At 38.7% G+C, this 20,000-nt stretch overlaps 1 protein-coding gene across 3 annotated transcripts; it reads left to right on the forward strand.

Annotated features, from left to right (window-relative positions):
- Window positions 1-1,373: 1,373 nt before the first annotated feature.
- NADK2 (NAD kinase 2, mitochondrial) lies at window positions 1,374-19,445 on the forward strand. 3 transcript variants are annotated; one of them, XM_026038006.1, is made up of 11 exons: window positions 1,374-1,462; window positions 1,807-1,895; window positions 3,443-3,524; window positions 5,201-5,284; window positions 8,394-8,530; window positions 9,749-9,831; window positions 12,028-12,194; window positions 13,902-13,957; window positions 14,041-14,094; window positions 14,583-14,706; window positions 17,110-19,445. In XM_026038006.1, the coding sequence occupies exons 3-11, from the start codon at window positions 3,454-3,456 to the stop codon at window positions 17,246-17,248; spliced, it is 915 nt and encodes a 304-aa protein (XP_025893791.1). In that variant the 5' UTR covers window positions 1,374-1,462; window positions 1,807-1,895; window positions 3,443-3,453; the 3' UTR covers window positions 17,249-19,445. The 3 variants fall into 3 exon arrangements, with proteins under 3 accessions (XP_025893791.1, XP_025893775.1, XP_025893782.1); XM_026037990.1 differs by having other exon boundaries at window positions 9,749-9,827; window positions 12,051-12,194; XM_026037997.1 differs by having other exon boundaries at window positions 9,749-9,827; window positions 12,099-12,194.
- Window positions 19,446-20,000: the final 555 nt, after the last annotated feature.

A 20,000-nucleotide genomic window follows, 5' to 3' on the forward strand; every position in this document is an offset into this window, starting at 1 on the left:
GCTACCACTGAAGCTCATAGCTCGAATGCGTGGAAGTGATCATGCAGAGAACCATTGCTCTAAGTCAMTGTTCTGAGATTAAAAAGCTCTCTTTGAACAAAGTGAAAGGGAATATGCTGCCAAATGAGGTAAATAAATGAAAATTGTAAGGGATTTCAGTTTTTGTTGTGTGGAAGTAATGGTCTGCAGAAATAGTTTGGAAAACGCACAGTAACAGCAACTTGCTCATCAGGTGCTTTTTGGCAAGAGTTTGAGTCACAGCGGATATTTCTAGAAGAGGTATGAATGAGAGCTGAATTTCATAACACTGTTGTTGYTATGCAGAGGTTGTGCTGTAGATTTCCTGTTGCTTCTGGCGATAGTGAACCACAGGTACAGTATTTGGGGACAGATTTGAACTGCAGGTGGTGGTTACCTGCTTCCTTCTCTAAATGGGGCGTACGAGGCTGGCAGCAGACCCAGCCAAGGGCAGTATCATAGCTCACCCTCGTTTTGGGTACCCTTTTTCCTCCCCCCATTAACCCAGAAGCACCTTTTATGTTCCCTGTGCCACACTGTGCATTGCCCATGTACCACCACTGGAATATCTGCACACAAGCAAAGCAAGCCTGGGAGCCCTTTCTGCTGGGGGATTTCCTGATCCCAGCTCTAAAACCAGCTAAAGATGACACTTCTGTTAATGCCAATTCTAAGCAGATGTTGAGAAGGACAAAGCTTCAATTCTAGCCTSGCTGCTTTCATTGTATTTTCTGTAGTTTCTTCAGCTGTGAGTCAGTCTTTACATTTGTCTTGTGGTTGAATTTCCTGACATCGGTGAGTGACCAGACAGATGTGATATTCCTAAGCCTGTATTAGGTTGCAATTAACTGGAACCCTCGTATCATGGGCTCTCCTGCCCTGTGCTGCGGAGCTGCGTGCTGTGGCACTGGGATGAGATGTGGCCATGTGGCACCGCTGGCTCTTGGGAGGGCCGGCGACCTTGAGTAGACATGAATGGATTGCTGGTGGGTGATGCCTGTTCAAAGTTTCTGGTGCAGAACAACTGCTTTGCACTAACTCTGTGCAAACTTTTGTTTCTGCACTGATAAGTATATCTTGAGCTTTTATTATTTGTTAAAGGGAAACAGTGTCTGTATAATGATAGAATTATTCAGGTTAGGAGGAACTTTGGGAGGCCATCTAGGCAAGGCTACTGCTTGAAGCAAGGTCTCATTCACTGTGGATGTATTTATTAATCTTGAAGCTTAAGGGCACCCTTTCCTTTAATACCCTCTTTTTTTTTTCTATTTTCAAATCAGGCTTTACCTCCATGCAAGCTAAGAGTGACCAGGTAATAGTGGCTAATTACCTGAAAATCAACTTCTGTCTTGCAGCTTGCCTTGAAGGGGTCTAACTACGCTGGTCTCCTGGAACGACATCGCGTTCACACCAAAAACGTGGAGCATGTTGTGGAGAGCTTACGGTAAGGCTGGAGGGGGCCGAGGATTTCGAGCACGGCCTRAATACCCATGGGGCGTGTTAAGCAATGGAACGAGCTCTGTGTGATGAATGCTAATGAAATAGGAATACTGAAAGCTGATGTGGATGGACAGTCATTCCTGAAGCCATCGCGATGTGTAATAGCTCTGTGCACTTAACTAACACACCTTGAAAACAAATGAAAATGATGTGGAGGACTTGTGTGAGAATCAAATGCTCATAAGCTAAATACCACTGTAATTAGTCTATAATTACATGTCAGTTTTTCAGAAGGATTTGACAAGGAACAATATAGGACACATTCAGGCTTTTTCCTGCACTTTATAGGAACGAGAGGATAGAAGTCCGTCTTGTTAAACGTCGTGAATATAATGAAGAGACAGTTCGGTGGGCAGATGCTGTTATATCAGCAGGAGGTATGACTTTATGGTGGGGAAGTGTTTTTTTTCAGTATGTTTTCATAGATAAACTATCAAAAGTTTGCMGTGTGTGAAGCATCTGGAGATATGCTCATTTTGGAAATAAATTGCTGATGCATTTGTCAAAAAACAGGAAAAAAAATGCGATGACTGTGACCATCCTCTCCTCCTCCAGTATTTGTAGCATTAGGTGATTGCTGAGGCTGTCTCACTGTGGAAAAACTTAGTATTGTCTTGTGTCAGACAACTGAAGTCAACTATAGTTCTCAGCTRAACAGGACTAACGATTTGTTGTCGTATGAATGCACATAGCCCTAAACTGTACTCTCTGGTTGCAAATGTGAGGTAAAACTAGCACTTTATTTTTTCCGTCCCTTTCCTACTTTTTTTTTCTTTTTTTCTTTCACGCTTATTGCAATGACAGGAATATCTAGTTGGATGGTACGGAAAGWCTGTGCAGATGGAACAGGCTTCGTAGCTGCTTGGAGCTTTTTAAATGGCCAGTAGAGAAATTTAAACCTTATTTTTGTTTCATAACATTGAGTGGCAGCTGCTTCAGCTTTATTTTATGTTTTGCTGTTCATTTGTTTTGTTTTGCTGCAACTACTGAAATGTGTTCCTGGGATATGATTCATATTCACAAAAGCAATGARCTGCAGCTCCATTCTGCCTTGCCCTTGTCCTCTGGAGTTGACCTTGCTCTTGGCTAGTGTTKATGACCCTTGGAAATTGTAGCAAGGGATGTGTGTTCATACCTGAAGGACCCTAATACACTTGTGTAGATTCAGCACACTCTTCAAAGCTGGAAATTAAATGGAGGTATGAATGTTTCCTCTGCCAAGCTGGCTGTAGCAGCATCTAGGCATAGTTATGAAGCCAGCAACTTRGAAATAGTAATGTTCTAAAGAACACCATCTTAAGTTTTTCAGAACCCACATCTTGGTGTAAAGACTGTTTCAGATTGTTTGCCCCTACTGGTTAAGGGACAGGAAAGAGACTGCTACATATCTGAAGAAATTAGGGAGACCTAGATTTCTATTTAAACTTTTTTTTTGTTATGTGTATTTGGAACCAAATAACACCTTTAAGTTATGCCTGATTGGAAAAAAAAACTGAAACAGAATTAAAACTACTTTTTTTTTTCATGTGATTCACAGTAAGATCTGATATTACGCTGTTTCCTGTCCCTTGTGGAGATTGGGTAGTATTGACTTACTCCTGATAGTATTTACAAAACTTTTTCTGTTAAAAAGAATCTCTTACTTGCTCTGAAACTTGCTTCTGCCAAATTCATTTGGATATGTATAGCTGTTGGAGGAGTAATATTTTTTCAATCGTTTGGTCATCTTTAATTTGGTTGTCACAATTCAGTTTTAAGTTGTTTCTTGTTCCATTTTATTTTTTGTGCAACTTGCCTAATCAGTTGTTGACACAAAGTTTGTAATAATAATGCTTCAATTCATGGGTGATTTTATAGGGAATGCTAAAATGTTAAGTGAAACTAGCTCTTTATTTTTCTTGCCATTTTTTCTTTTTTCCTGTAGGTGATGGTACAATGTTGCTGGCAGCCAGTAAGGTCTTTGATAAATTTAAACCAGTTATTGGAGTAAATACTGATCCTGAAAGGTAAGATATACAGTTCCTTAAGACATTTGGGAAAGCCATATTTCATATCAAGTACCATATATATATATATTTTTTAAGATAATGTATGAAGAAAAGGCCTTGAGTAGGAAGATTTGGTAGTGTTAGATGAAACTGCTCTCTAAACTGAGAAGTCCTCTTAAACTGAAGTGACTTATTTCTCATCGTCGCAAACAACCTTTTTCTCTATAAAATCCAGTACCAGTAAACATTGGCACCATGAGAATTTAAGGAAGCTCCAAACAAAATAATATCCTGTTTGAAAGGAGGTTGACTGTATAGTTATCTAAATAGCAGGAATTTTGTGAAGCAGTAGTATAAGTTGTTAAATGCTGTAGATGATTGTGTAGGTTAAGCAGATATTCCCAGAAAGATTTTTCAGAGTGTTCTTTCTTGGTCCTGGTCACTCTAGCCCAGAACAAGTAGGTGCTCTTGGACCAAAGTTTGGAGTATGTCTAATAGGTTAAAATTGTATAGAATTATATAGGATTAATAGCATAGGATTGTRTTCTGGTTACGAACAGACCTGCAAGGGGCTATTACTTCCCCTCAGGTGGCATTTTGTCTCCTCTGCTGGCACTTGGCAACATATTTGTTGCCAAACATACATGTTGTCTTCTAGTAGAYTATAGAAATAAAGTGAACGTATTTTTTTGTTTGTTTGTTTGTTATTACAAAAATGTACACAATGAGTTATTCTGTCTCATCTAAAAGGACATTRAAAAGTATTAGATGAGCAATAACTTCCTGAACTGCCACAGCTGTGTTCACAGGCAAGTGTAAGGGCACTCAGAGCCAGTCAACTTGTATTCCTAACCAAAAGCTCCAAGCTAGAAATGGCAGTACAGAATAGTGACTGGGAAATGCAGAACTCTGTATTATTTTTTATTATTACTTTATTTTAAACTGGTGCTTAGATATTCAGAATCTTAATTTGTTTATTAAGAAAGTAAATCCTATTTGAAATGTGATAGGACCTCAACAAATACGTGGATTTGTGTGTGTGTGGTTTGTCTATTTTTTCTCACCCCTTATTCCTGTGTGTAAATCACCTCATACTTAGAGGACACTGTCTCCTCAGCCAGTCAGTGGCGTTTAGTTGTCCTCTTATAACTCAGCACCATTGCATTCACCTAGCAATTAGACTGATCTGAGCAGGTGGGTGYATTAGCACTGCCTGGTGGGCATAACCTTCAAATGGATGGCAAGTGAAAGCTCTGAATGCACCAAAGCTCTATCTGTTGAGACTTCTAGATTTGGGTTTTTGCTTTCTATGTTGCATATTAATGTAATCTGAGCTGATGAAAATTATGGCCAAAAGGATTTAGTTCTTTCCAGACCCTGTTCTTCTTCCAAAACTTTTCAAATGCTGTGAATAGACACTCTATCAGTATCAGACCTGAATAGCAGAGTTTAAATAACAACTGCCTTGAAGTTATCAAATATCACTCATGAAAAGGGACTCGTGTTTGGTTTTCTGGCTTGTGCATGAGATTTCTTTTACCTTAGGGATGTCCCTTACCTATATCTTATCACCAACTTCAGTATCATGAAGGTAGAAGTCTAGGTTTACTAACTAAAAGAGTTTTTGTTTATTTAAGGGATGAAATTTCAGAAATTACACTGTCATTTTCATTGTCTTCCTTTTTTGCTTCCAGATCAGAGGGCCACTTATGCTTGCCCGTGAGATACACACACTGTTTCCCTGAAGCACTTCAGAAGCTTTATCGTGGTGAGTTCAGGTAGGATTCATTGCTGCTTTTTTTTTTTTTTTTTTAATATCACAGAATTAATGTGCAGTTTTTAAGGATGCTAAGTAAAATCTTGATACTTCAAACTGTGAATTCTGTAGATGTTTACCGTATTGAAGAAGAGAYTTGTGTTTGAGAGTGGGATTGGAATACAAAGCATGAAACGGTCTGAACAGTTGACTGTTGACTGTCCACAGTTGACTGTTCAGCAGTTGACTGACTTTTTTGAATTACCRAATTTGTAATTTGATTGAAGTGTACTTTTATGTGACAGCAGAGGAGGCCTCTAGAARCAGGTTATTACAGGACTTAAAATAACTGATTGGTAGAAGGTAGAAGACTTGGAGGTCAGGGTGTGAAAGCCCAGCTAAAGCTACTATTTCAGTATTGAGCCAGAAAGTTGATGAGAAATTCAAAATACTCRAGTTATACCAGCAATACTTTAATTTTCCTCAAATAACAGAACAAAACTGCATCCAACAGAACAAAATTGCATCCAATTAAAACATCTTCTGGAACATTTAGGCTGGAATATTTGTTTCACAGCTGAACACATTTTGAGATGTGACTTTAAGGAGCTAACAGTTCAGTCCCAATTTCCCCTGGCCACAACAGGAAGGAATTAGACTGAAAGAACAGCGATCTGAACAACAGAAGCAGCAATTTGTGATTCTTAGGGGAGGAACAAGGAGTACAGCGGCAGAAATGGGTTACAGTACAGCAGTCTGAAACTCACTTGGAATGGAGATTGAAAGGATGCAAAGGAAAATAAATTTTAAGGGAAGAGAGGAATTGCGAAAAACTAGCATTGCTGTGAAGTAAATGATTACGTTCAAGCTTAATTGGAATATGGTTGCAGGGACTTGAACTCATGACTTTGCCTTTAGCAAGCAGAGATTGAAAGTGTGTGAAAATTCAAGCAAATTCCTGACAAGGAATRTAATGGTATACATGTGTAAGAGTGGATTTATTCCATGCTTTGATTTTTGAAATACCAGTGACCGAGGATAACAAGGAGAAGTCTGCAAACACAGTAGTAGAACATCAGAAAAATGGTAAGCAATGGGGGAAGAAAATGGCAAACGATACAGCCACTGGAGCCCTGGGCTGACTAGGTCCCTTTCCCTGGGAACATGGCTTTCTCAGAGTCCAGCATTAATCTTCCTAGTAATGAAAATGCCAGGGCACAATAGGAAGAGGATGGATTTTTGATGATTGGGAAGTTTTCAGATTTATTGGGGCTAAGGAAGCTGTTTAAGTAGATGGGTAACTGGATGAAACGGAGAGTTTTGTCAGAATCCCTGAAGGACCGGGGGGTGTCAGTGACCCCAAAAGGGGTTGGCTTCATAGTCCAGGTATGTGGCAGTCACCTTTTTGGCGGCAAGCCCGTGTAAAACACTTCACTTGCACTCCTGTTTAACTATCAACATCAAGATTTACTAAGCAAACAATGTTTGCTAAAGAGTATACTAAAGAGTATAACACTACCTCACAAGAGTAGTTGTCCTATATGCTTATTTTACGGGAGTTTGAATGCATTTTAGTGTGAGTGCTGTAAGGAAGCTAGTGTAGTAGTATCTATGGCAAGCTGTCTGCCTTGGAGCTAGTTACACTAAAGGTGCATTCAAAGCAGCTCTCCTAGGATGTCCCTTGGCTTTGTACCTTCCAGGACTTTCTCTCATCATCTGAATGAGTGAATAGATATGAAAGTCATCAACTCGGGATGAAAGAGTGAATAGATAGGACACTTTCTAAAGATCAAGGTAGCATGAACTACAAAATTTAGAAGAGGATTAGAATCCAAATAGATTAAGGCATTGAAATAAATGCTTTGCAGTTCAGTCAAGACATGTGCAAAGGATTGCATTTACTGATTACAGGAATCAGATGCATAAATACACGATGAAAATGGCAGGCAGATGTTCCTCAAAAGTATCTTGAAATACAAGGGATTAAAAATGAAATGTATGTTAGTGTAAGCACTGCAGAAAAGCAAACATCATAACAGCTTTCTATAAACATGTGTTGTATACATGAAGTGCTGCTGGAAGGCCTCAAATTGTACACTATGTGAAGTCTGGGATAGTGAAGTTTCAGCAGCAAAACTCCTGGGAAATTCCCCTCGTTCCTCACTGAAGAAGCTCTAGGAAATTTGATGCCTTAAAGTGCATGGGAGAGAATTGAGTTTGCTCAGTTTAGAAAAGATTAAGTGAAGTTATGGTATATATTTGAAGATTAACTTTGCAGTAAGGCAAGATGTTGTCCTAATTCAGGAGATAAAGTAGTAATGGATTTTCATCCAGCCTAAATCATGTGTACTGTTATTTCAGGAAAAAGTTAATCTGGTTACTGTGACCCAAAGGTCAGCAGCGTGAACTGGGAAGGCTATGTTCAAAATATTTCATTATGATTTGCTTTCTAAATCAGAACCGCTACTACAGCTTTGTTTAATAGAGCTTTGTTTATTAGAGCCTCTAAATCATAGGAGAAGTGCATTGAACTCTAGGAAAAACAAAAATCTAAATAACGTGACGGCTTAGGAAGGAATGATCTTTATATCCTTTTGTTTCTTCATTTGAACTTCACTCATAAACCTATAAAATTTGCCAGTCTAGGAAATTATTAAGATGATGAGATGTTTATGACCTGTACAGAGAAAGGAATGGACATAGTCATTCTTCTGGGTGTCTGGAAATATAAGCAAAATAATATCAAAAAAAGGGCGTCTGTAAATACCTGTAATGCCAAAGAGTCTCTTGCTCTCAAACTTGTTGTCGTCAGGCATTGATTCATAAATTACAATCGTTGTGTTTGTAGATTCTTTTGACCATTGTAGTGTTATTTCACACATACAAAAGTTAACAGGCAATTTGGGAAATGTAAAATATTTACGTTTGAATATGTTTTTCTAAATTTAGAAGTGATAGTGAAAGCTGTAAAACTTGAAATGTGCAATGTACTTAAACTTTTGATCTTAAAATGCTCGACTTTGAGAGTGAACCAGTGAAACTTTTATCCTCGAGAATTTGATCCTAGCTAGCTTTGCAATGAACATTTCAGCTACTCTTCAGCTGCTGAAACCAATTTCCCTCTTTTTTAGGTGGCAGTGGCGGCAACGAATCCGATTGTATCTCGAAGGAACTGGCATTAACCCAACCCCTGTAGATCTACATGAACAGCAGCTAAGCCAGGAGCAACACAGCAGGGCTCATATAAATGAAAGATTGCAAGATCAAAGTAGGTTGAAGCTTGTGACAAGAATGTAACCACTTTGCCATAACAACTTAGGAAATTGAGATTTATAAGAATATGAGAACATTTGAAGTCTGGTTGTTACCATACATGGCTGATACAGATAGAAATATTTAAGAAGTGAGGGAGAAATRACTCTCCTTGGCTCCAACTCTACGGCTTTGCTTTTTCAAGGAATATCCTTAGGTTTTTATGTGCTGCTTCTGCTCTGTACATTTAGAAATAGTTTTTAGTTTTAACAGATAATTTAAACTTTTTCCTTTAAGTATGATACCTATTGGAAAAATATTTAAGCTTTTTTAAATGGTGCCTTAGCATTGTTGAGGAGACGTTGGGTTACTCCGTAGACTGTTTACCACACAGTTAGATGGTTCTGACTAAAACTGTGTATGTGCATGAGCTCTTTTGATGAATTTGAGGTAAGTTTTCCTCAACTGATAGGCCGGCCTGCAAGTGGCAATATGCACATAGATATTGTAGAAGGTCATGCTGCTAACTTTTTGTTATTGAAGGATGGGATGTCTCAACAGGGAGATGGTACTGTTTAAATATTGCATAAATAGCTTGTAGAATTTATTTGTACATTGAGACAAATTATTCTAACTTCAAGAGGAGTTTTGAGTAGGATTAGAGTGTTTCATAAATGAAAATTTCTTCCTGGGTAAGTCCTAAATAAGAAAACAACTGAAAGTGTTTTATTTAGGGTGGACTGAAAATAAGTTCCTGGTTTTGTTTCTGTTCCTGGATTTCCCTACTGAAAAGACCTTATTCAGTGTAATGTGAATGTATCTTAAAGCCCGTTAATTAAAAGTTGGTCTGTGGTGTGTAATGTAGCTCTTTGAAATTTACCCCAAACTTCTGTTCACTGTCAGTGAACTTCACTAAGCTACAGAAGTGACCACTGACAGAAGAAGAGTTCGACCTGTTTGGTTAACCACAAGTTTGAGGAATAACAATGTTCAAAAACACAGCATTGTTTTACTGGCCTTAGTTCAGATACTTGTGGTCTCTGGTAAAGGGCTGTGAGTAGATACAGAAGGAATGGGAGGAAAAGAAATGAGCCTGTGAGGACAACCGAACACAGAGAATCAAGACTTAGAGTGTGGTCCCTGGAGGCTGACTACATTCTCCAGAGAGTGATGATAGTTTTGGAAAATGTGAGTTTGAGTCATGATTTGAAACGAGTGTGTTCAATACCTGCAGGATCGGAGATTTCTGGTCCTCATCTTTTGCCAGTGAGAGCACTCAATGAAGTCTTCATTGGGGAATCTCTGTCATCCAGGTATGTTTAATTGCTAACTATGGCAGCAAGGCAGAGTTCATCTTTTAATGACATTGCAATGGGTGATTGGTGACAGGAAATCTTTTCTGTGTGCTTTTTATCTTAATCATTGTGTTGCTCCTGGTTTCAAAGTGTATATTCAAATATTATTTGGTTCAGCAATAAGAATTAGTGTTTTTTCCCTTCTTGTCTGGCCATTCCTCATTCCATTATTCCTTCCTGCTGTTTTCTTTGTTTTACTCCTTTCTTGGCCAGTTCTTACATAATCATATACCTTCAATTGCTACCTTTACAGTGGATTAAAGATTTCAGTGATTTTGATATCTGTCAGTTGCCTCGTCCTGCATCTTTTCCTAAATACCTTATAGTAAACTTAACATGACAAAGCTGAAATCCTAGTAACTTCTGCTTTCCCTCTTTCTGTCATTAGAGACAGAGGTAATGGCATTTCTTTGACTGAATGTGTTATTATATGAAACGTCTAACACTTCCTTCCTTGTTTTAAGAAACCAGTTTATATAAAATCCTGCTATTACAGCCTCCGTCATATCTTTAAGAATGTTATTTCTGTCCTGAAAATAATGGAATCCCTGCTAATCGAGCAATACGAAGGATGTGGGGAATGTACGTGGGGCTGTGGGAAAGGAGTTAAAGCATATCCTCAGTCAGAACTTTTGGCTGAACTTTTACTTGTATTTTTCTTTTAAATCCCTTTCTGTTTTACTCGGTGTCTGTGTGTGTGTGTGTTTTTTAAATTTCTTTTATTTTTTTAAGCCTTTAGAGTATAACTTCTTCTTGTGTTTGTACAGTGCCTGGGACACTGTGGTTGCTGCTGGAAACAGTATAAATGTTCCATGAGTGCTTTATCTTCCATCTGGACTCCAGCCTCAGACTGGCAGAAGGAATTAGTCTCAAACAGATACAAATTTTGCTTTCTACTAAATCAAACCTGATTTTATCAATATGTTAAAAAAGTTTCTCTAACACATAGTGATAGAGGAAGACAAAGCTGCTCCCCAACACTTTACAATAACCCTCAATTGCCGGAAGCACATTGTGCTCTTTGGTTCCACTAGATTTGACAAGCACCGAGGAACACAGTACCTGTAGGAGCAAATTTCTGCTAGCAAAAGTTGTGTTTAATAATAACCTGAGGTGCTTTTTCTGCATGACAGTTGAGAAAGCAAGGAAACAAAATGGTATCTAGTTTGAAAACTGCCTTAAACTGAATCAAGCTGCACATCTGTGTTCCTAATTTGTTTCTATTTTTTTTATCTTTCCATATCTTGAACATGCATGCATATTGCTTGGTCACAAAGTCTAAAACATTTGACACGAAATATTCAAGAAATATATTCTTTCCAGTCTATCCAGACTGAAACTTTCATCACTCAAAGCAATTCAATAAGCTCCTTTTACTAAGAAGGGTGGGACTCGGTCAGACTGAACACGGTGAACGTGTTTTGCTGAAAGGGCCTTTATTAATCTGAATGCTATATTGTGTTGTTGGATTAGGCATTAGAAGTGTTAGCAACTGCACTCCATAAGTAAATGCTGAGATGTACTGAAACTTTATGGAAAGAGATGTTCTGATTGGCATAGGCCTCACCTTAGTAAGAAATTGCATGAGATATAAACGATGCCACACAAAGTGATGGTGGTTGTGCCTGAAGACTTATGACACTGAGTTTTAGGAAGAATTTGCCTTGGAGAGAAACTAAGTCTGCTCGCTACAGTCAAGCTAAACTGTTCGTGAAGAATCACAGTGGATTTTTAATAACTGCAGTGATCAAGAATTCAGCTTGAAGCCATGCTGTTACTCACTGACGCTGGAATGTTTACCTCTTAGTGTTCCCTGATGTAATTTTATGAGACCCAGTCCCAGCATAAGCACAGTTTATGTGGTAGTTCAACAGTTATGCAAGGAAGGTAATGTATATGTAGTTTCATTTGTAAGTCCAGCAAACCCTTCTTAAATACCAAGTTATTGCCAGATGAACTGCAGTGTTTGTTGCACAAAATTTATTGTGAAAAGTGGCTGCAGAGAGACTGYTTAAAAGTTCATGCTGCAAATTACAAAACCTGCCAAGCAACAGTGAATCCAAAGTGGCTGCCAAATCAGATGTACACTGTACAGAGCCTGTGAAATTGTCATCCATATTTGAAACTAGCCCCTCTAAATTTTTATGTGCCTGATAAGGCTGTGTGTTCTGTCTCATTCAGGGAGAACTTTAAGTCCTGCAAACCCAGTTTTAAATTCTCGCTTCATAGGGCCTCCTATTATGAGATATCAGTTGATGATGGTCCATGGGAAAAACAGAAGAGTTCAGGGCTTAATGTATGCACTGGAACAGGATCAAAAGCATGGTAAGTTCACTTCACTGCTTTGACAGAAAAGATTGTTTCAGATAAATTAGCCTTTGAATCTGTTTTGCTTAGGTTTCTTATCTATATTGAGGCCTTCTTTGGTGATGGTCAGTCAGTGCACAGCACAGCTGTGTCCAGACATTCTCAGTGTGATTCAAAGCTGCCTCGGGTGTTTGAGAAGAGCAGGGCACTTCCAAGGGTGAAGAGGAGGGGGAGAGGAAGAAGGAGCTTGAGGGATGCAGACAGACTTGCCTTAGCTSTAACTTTGTCAGGTGGAGGAAGTTGGATGCTCTATATAGAGATGACTGAGGATGGTGAAGGAAAGAGATCCTGCTCTGGCTTGCAGAGCTTGTAAAGGAGTTTCCTTGAATGACTCTTGCTAGCTAAAACAAAAATATTTAGATGTGGCAGTTTGGAAAACTTATAAAATCAAAGCTCTAAGTGGAATGAGAACACRTACTTGGAAACTGTCAGCAATGTTCTCTGGCACATGCATTGGCCCTTCTCCTTGCAACTCTCTTTTAAACTTAATTGAAAAGGCACAGTTTCTTTGCCAAAATACTTCCCGAAAATAAAGGGCATGGCTAAGTGGAATTATACTGGCCTAATGAAAGGGTTAATGTTCTTCACTTCAATTTTTGCAAACTACACCACTGCATGTAGATATAAAACTGTAATTTTGAGGTGTGAGCAGTGTACAGTGAGAACCTGTTTCATTGGGAAATCTGTGTTTAAGATTTAAAGTTGTACAACAGGAGCCTGGATTTATGTGGCAGACTAACAGGGACTAAAACTGAAGCTCTTACAGAAATGCAGAAATGAATATTCATGCTGTCACTATGGTGACTGGGTGTTAGTTTTCATTGTACTTCAGAATCTTGTATTCACTGAGCAGAAGTTGGTCATGGCAGTTGCCAAGGATGAAACTGGCACATTGCTGGGGCAGCTTTCCTCATGTTCAGCAGCTTGGGAACGCACCTCCTTGGACTGGAGCTGGGTTTGTGCATTTTAGCTGTCGCTTATACATTCTTTGCGGAGCGAGCCCAGAAGCAGGGAGCAGATCTCCTAGGATTGTGCATCTGCAGTGCCACAAGCCAGTTTATTGCTGACTTCTCTAAAATTACTCTGTGGCTTTGTGACTTGGGTACGTTATGGTGTCCGGAGCACCCAGCCTCAGAAAGATGTGACTGAGGGAGTTCTCTTGGGAGTTCAGGCCTCCTTAGCCAGAGAAATTTAAATCTTCCAAATGCTTCTTTGAGTGGAGGGGAAAAAGGGGGCAGGGGTGTGCGTAAAAAGCAGCTGGTTTGGAAAATATAACTTTGGATTCTGCATCTCAGTTTCTTCTGAGCATCTGCTTTGGCTTGTAGGTGGTCAAGGACTATAAGAGGATCCTTGGGTTTTAATGCAGGAGAATTATTAATAGGGAGAACTATTAATAGGGAGACTGCAGCCCTATCATGCTTTACCTTCCTGGAAATTTCACTTAATGGATTACTAAGATTTACAAAGTGACAGATTTGCATCCCAGTGGTTATGCATGTTTTATATACATATATATATATATTAGTTATGTAGTTATTGCATTTTCTGATATCAGTGTCCACCCTTGACAATACTCTTGTTATTATTAGTCCTTCTAATTCTTACCTGTATGGAAGTGCCTTTCTCAAATTGCATTGCTTAGCAACCTTTTATTTCTCTGTTTAGGTCCTATAATATTAACAAGGTAGCAAATCAAGCTGTTGAAGAGATTCTTAAGATTGGTGAGTGAACCATGTGGCACTACTGGCTAACTTTATCTGAAGATACTCCTGTCTAATTGAGGCTCTCTTTCTTGGCTCAACAGCTGAAAAGCATGGAGGTTTGAATCTGCCATTGAACGCAGAACTAGTGCAAAAAGGTTAGTGAAAATGATGATTTTTCTTTAAACTATAGGAAAATCGATCAGTTAATTTTGTAGTTAATTTGTGTGAACTCTAATACTAAACACTATTTTAGTACTCCTGCACTTAGCTTTTCTTAAAAACACTCTTAAGCTTTGTTTAAGAATATACTTTTTAATATGTATTTATATATTTACATGCATATATGTGCACATACACACATAGAGATTTTTGTATATATGTATCTCTTCAGGAGAATATCAGTTCTAAAATTCCAAACAGCTAATACTGAATCACCTGAAGAGAGCTGATGAATGTTAGTCATGCAGTGGACTGAAATAGATCTTCTGTACAGTTCAATACTTTCTAAAGTGAAGGCTATTTAACAGCTGGTAAGGCTCAGTACCACCTCTAGGTAGGGAAAACTCTCCTTTCCTGAAAGAATGGCTATTTTTGAGAGTAATTTCCTCTGGGAAAAACTAATGGCTGATTTTTCTACTTACAGTAACAAATGATTACAATGACTCCCTGCTCTATAGCCCGGAAGATCCAAAGATGCTTTTCAGTATTCGAGAACCGATTGTGAACAGAGTTTTCTCAAGCAGTCGGCAGCGTGGCTTTTCCTCAAAGTAAGTGTTGGCTGCAGCAATTASTGAAGCATTATTTCTTCCTGTGTATTTGTTGAAATGTGAGTAACCTAGAAGTTTCACTTGACATCTTTCAATATCCACTCGTATTGTGAGGAGCGTCAATATTACTTTCATAGAAACAAGGAAGAGAGTGCATTTAAGTTGTGTTATACCCTTTTTTTTTTTTGGTGTTTGATTCATGCATAATCCTACAGAATAAAAGTGCTGTGGCCACTTTTGTATGAGAGCTGTTCCTCATTCTCTGTAAGACTCACATTGACAAAATGRACTAAATTCAGCCAAGAGCCACTGAAGTGATGGGGGCTGGAATATATGATATATAAGGGAGAAACTCTCAGGGATCTAGTTTTGTTTAGCCTGCAGAAGAGAAGGCTAAGCAGGGGAAATGTAACAGCTATTTTCTTGTACCTCCTGGATGGTTACAGATGAGACTGAGTTAGATGCCTTTCAGGTGCGCACAGCAAAARTGCTAGGAGGCAACAGCCATGATGTGTAGGTTTTAAAATTCTAACCAAATATAAGGAAAAAAGTTTTCAGAAAAGTCAGACATGGCCATAGACTGCCTAGAGATTGTTGTGTCTGCAGCCATGGAGATATTGAAGACCTTGACAGGGCAACCCTACACAACCTAATCTCCTTTTGAAGTAAGTCCTGCTTTGAGTGGAAGATTGGACTAGGTGTCCCTTGTAATCTATACTATTACATAAGTAACCCAAATTAGAAGGACTAAATTATTACAGAATTTGTCATAAGTAAATATGAACACTGTAGGTGCAAATATTGTGGAAGTTAAGAACACTATGGTGTTTCAATATTAACCTAGTGTGTGAGATGTGGCTCACGTCAATATAAATCTATAATTAAATTTTGAAATGCTACTTAAATTTATTTATTTATTTCTTCAGAAAGGGCTATTTTTGTAACCTGCAGGAAGGCAGTTTTGAGTAAGATGTCTGGGATTCATGTTATTCAGCAAAATGCAACTGAATCCCTGCTTCTTAATTAAATGTAGGGAAAGTAAAGAAGTAGTCGTGGTTGCAAGGACCTGTGCTAACCCAGTAGTGAGGATGCATGTTGCTGGATGGTGCCGCCTTAATGTGATGTGAGAACAATGAGCACCCTTAACCTTTAAAATTATGGCCATAGCTACAAGCTATGAGAATGCAGGGAGGAAGGGGACAGGCTGTTTTCGCTGGTGGCCAGCGACAGGACGAGGGGTAATGGCCATAAGCTGGAGCACAGGAAGTTCCGTCTCCAAGTGAGGAGGAACTTCTTTACTGTGAGGGTGACAGAGACCTGGAACAGGCTGCCCAGGGAGGCTGTGGAGTCTCCTTCTCTGGAGGTCTTCAAAACCTGCCTGGATGCCRCCCTGTGCCACATGCTCTAGGTGTGCCTGCTTGAGCRGGAAGGTTGGACTAGATGATCTCTAGAGGTCCCTTCCAACCTTGAATATTCTGATTCTGTGATTCTGTGAAGCTCTTATATTTGTAATAGATTCATCCATGAAATTTAAGTCATTAAATAATAGATGAATTTAAATTTTGGAGATCAACATCGTGAGTGTAGAGCAAGAACAGGAACAGTCAAGCCCATCCATGTGTGACTGAAGTCTTACACTTGCTCTGGCATCACCACAGATTCCAATCTAGTAGCATGAAAAAAAAAAAAAATGTGGAGAGCTCAATATTTAATATTGCTTCTACCTTTTTRTGTATTTGAAAGGATAAAGGCCAACATTTCAGTTCATTTTCCTTTTAAAGGTAAGTGAAGAAGAATAGCTTTACTCTGGTTTGCCCAGTAGTAGAAGAGCTGCCTTAAAATGCATTAACTACTTAAATAGAGAAAGATCTGCCAAACTCATTTAATATTGACAGGAGTGTGTTGCCATACCTATTTATGGTACTGCCTGGCAAGCGTTCTTCAATTTTGACCTTCAGTTTCCTGTTTGAAATGACTTTCTCTCCTCTATGAATGTTTCATGTAACAAAGTAGAATATATTAATACACAAATTACCTGGAAATCTCTAGTGTTGGTGGTTGAAACTGTTACCATTTAAAATTATACATTAGAACTGTGCTGAATAAATGTAAAATATTTTCAGTCTGCTCTACACTTCGCTATAACTCTGCAGAGCCCTGATAATGCCGGAAGATGCCAATACATAGTAGACTGTTGAATTCTTGTGTGTCTAAGTGCTGAGCAAATAGTGTTTGTGCTGGAAGATCCTGGATGACTGAGGGTTCACCCACCCATCCAAGGAAATGCCTGAGAACCAGCCCGCATATTCAAGGAAGTGCTGGGGTGAAATAGCTCAAGACTTGCACTGTTTACTGAGAACTTTTTTCTTTTTCTTTGTTTTTTTTATTTCCCGCCCCCCCCAGAATCTGTGTCCGTTCCCGCTGTTGGGATGCATGTATGGTTGTAGATGGAGGAACATCCTTTGAGTTTAATGATGGGGCGATAGCTTCAATATGGATTGATACGGAGGACGCACTGTGCACTGTTCTGCTGGAAGAGTGAAGGACCGTCATGTGTCTTCTGTGGAAGCAGTTCTGGATCCAGAGAGGGAACTCCTGGAGATGAGCAGCGTGTCACCTGGCTGCATTAAGTTGGAAGTTAGCTTTTTTGGATGCAAGATTATTTGAAAGAAGCTTGAGACCCTTTTCATTCCTTGGCATTGGGAAATCTTAGAAAGCTGATACTTAGGCTGGTTTGCATCTGGTCTAAAAGAAATGTATCTGAAGTCTTACTTACAACTTCAGTGAAAATTGACGCTTCTAACCTGTAAGGCAAACATGAAAGAGCATCTTTTTAAACTTGGGTAGATGGGTTTAAATATGAAGTCAGTAGCATTAAATATTCACATGTACAGTTTTTTTAATAGCAGTCTGGGACTGATGAAACTAAACACTGTCATACAAATACTTTTGTAGACAAGCTGACTGTTAAGATTGAGTGACTTGATGCAAGGATGCATAGATTTTGGTAAATTCTGATACTGAACTAACAACAAAGGAAATATGAAGTTTTTATATGCTTTTCAAAATGGTTTCGACTTTGTAGTTTTCATATGACTTATGACGGCTCTTTTGGCTCTTCCAGTATTTTTTTTTCCTACTGTATAGATTTGCATTAAAACTTTTGTCTGGTTTAGTTTCTAGAAGCTCTGTTCACATCCTGAAGGAATTGGCTMTCACCTTTGCTGTTTGGATAGCAGGAGACTTGAAACCTAGGCATGATCTTAAGACCTTTTAACAGGAGTACATTAACTATAAAAAGGGTATTATGATAATTATGGTAGTAAGGTATGCTCCTCCCCTGAGTGGAGTAACTGGTTTGCAGATGTTCAGACACACTAGTTTATGTAGGTAGCTATCACTAAAGAAAGGCCTTAGTAAATGAAATGGTTTGGAATTTCAGCTTCTGAGCTGCTTTATCATGACAGAAGAATGAGACGTGCAAAGTGCTCGTGGTTGGAGTGCAGGCTGACACCAACGTGTTTCCCTATCTTCCAAGTCTGAGTTTTGAACTACCCCGGGAAATGTTTCCTTTCCCAATCCCCTGCTGAACTCTCCAGGTTCAATTGGTGGCAAATTATAGCTAATGTCATCAGCTTTTAATTGGGTGTTAGCTGAATAAACAAGTTTTTAATACAGGTAAAAGATAAGTTCTGTGATTATAAAAGGGAAAGTGACTTTTAAATAATATTTTTAGAGAAACTGTGAACTTTGCCTGTGGAAGTTCATGCTGATCAGTGCATAGAGGAGAGGGTGGAATTTGAGAAAAGGAGTTTTCTACAGCTCAAACTCTGCAGGTATCTGACTTGAAAGAACTTTTTGTTTACTACAGATCGGTTTCCAAAGGGCAGATTTCCTCAAAATACTTCTGAGTGAAGAAGCTTCTGTGACAGATCTTCTCAGGTCTGATGGAGGTATTCTCCAGTGTGGCCAGTGTGTTTGTTGCCAATGACAGAAAGGTAAACTGATCTTTTTAAAGGTGGAGAAAGTGGACAGCAGATTTTTCCCTTCCAATACTTACTTTTTTCTCCAGAATTAAGTCTGTTTCAGAGTTCAGAAGGATTTGGCAAGACCATTGAATTCTAGAAAAATCTGATACTGATACAGCCTTCCAATAAGCTATCACTGTTTTGTGCACACTTCATCTTCAAAGTGTGCTAAGGATTGAAGTGTGATTTACAATAGCAGCTTGAGTTGCCTGGACTGTAAATGTGAAGGGGAAAATCAAAGTACTCTGATATTCTTCAGAAATTTTTAAATTCAGGAAACTGCAAATCTCTATATCTAAAGTAATCTTTAAAATGACTCTAAAGGTAAAAATGTGAAAGACTAATCCTTCTTTAGAAAGTGGGTTGCACTGAAACGAGAGGATTAGTTATTCCTAATCCATGATGCTTTATGTGCCTCTGTGCAGCATACTAGTCATTATGCTGTTTAAGAAAAACAAGCCAGTGAAATGAATTTATTACTTCCTAGGACTTTGCCAGTAACTGTTAGAGGCTTATTTGGGATTAAATATTCATATGTTTAAAGTGTCCTTGAATACCTACATGGATTAAAATGTATGGTAGAAGTCCTGTTCCGTACTCAGACATGTGTGCGCTGTAATGTTTAAATGGAGACTGAGAGGGTGTCATCCTCTTAAACCTCTCGTTCCTTATTCTGAATGCAGAGACTAAAAGACAGAGGTTTCTTGTTTTTTTTTTCTTTTCCCCCCTAAGACCAATAGACCCTAAGTATGATCTAAGGGTTTAGTAAGAAACTTCACCTTTAAATTCCTGATCACCATGTAGTGAAATGGAAACACCACCTCTTCATGAGTGGCCTCCACTGGTTTTGTGTCTGTATTTTATTGCACTTCTGTGGAAGCATTTACAGGTGAGTGCTTGATTTAAATACCTAGCATGGGTCAGAGATCTATAATAGGTAATCAGTAAGCAGGGGTAGCTTTTAATAAAGAACCATGAAATTCTTTTTAAGAATCCTTTATTACAAAGGAATACAGTACAGACAATTTACGTGGTAGACAGTGTTTTGTGGTATGACCAAGTATTTGTTTAACACTGATTTAATCTGTCTGGTCTGGCAATCAATTCTGTCTGTATCCTACCTACTGGTTAGTGCCAGTTCATACTTCTGTGTTCTGCTAAAATAAACCTGTCACTGTTGGCTTTTTTAAAGTGGTGTTTATACATTATGTAATAAAATTAAAGCATAATGGATGTTTGAAATAGTCCTGTGCCTTACTTGAAAAT

Source organism: Nothoprocta perdicaria, unplaced genomic scaffold (genome assembly GCF_003342845.1).
Source record: "Nothoprocta perdicaria isolate Ctin4 unplaced genomic scaffold, notPer1 scaffold_1, whole genome shotgun sequence".
Classification (NCBI taxonomy): Eukaryota; Metazoa; Chordata; class Aves; order Tinamiformes; family Tinamidae; genus Nothoprocta; species Nothoprocta perdicaria.

Coding starts and splice junctions, on each gene's coding strand:
- NADK2 (XM_026038006.1), top strand. CDS start 3,454: ATGTTGCTGGCAGCCAGTAAGGTCTTTGATAAATTTAAACCAGTTATT. Junction 8,531..9,748: donor TGAAAGATTGCAAGATCAAA/GTAGGTTGAAGC, acceptor CAATACCTGCAG/GATCGGAGATTTCTGGTCCT. Junction 13,958..14,040: donor TGAAGAGATTCTTAAGATTG/GTGAGTGAACCA, acceptor TTGGCTCAACAG/CTGAAAAGCATGGAGGTTTG.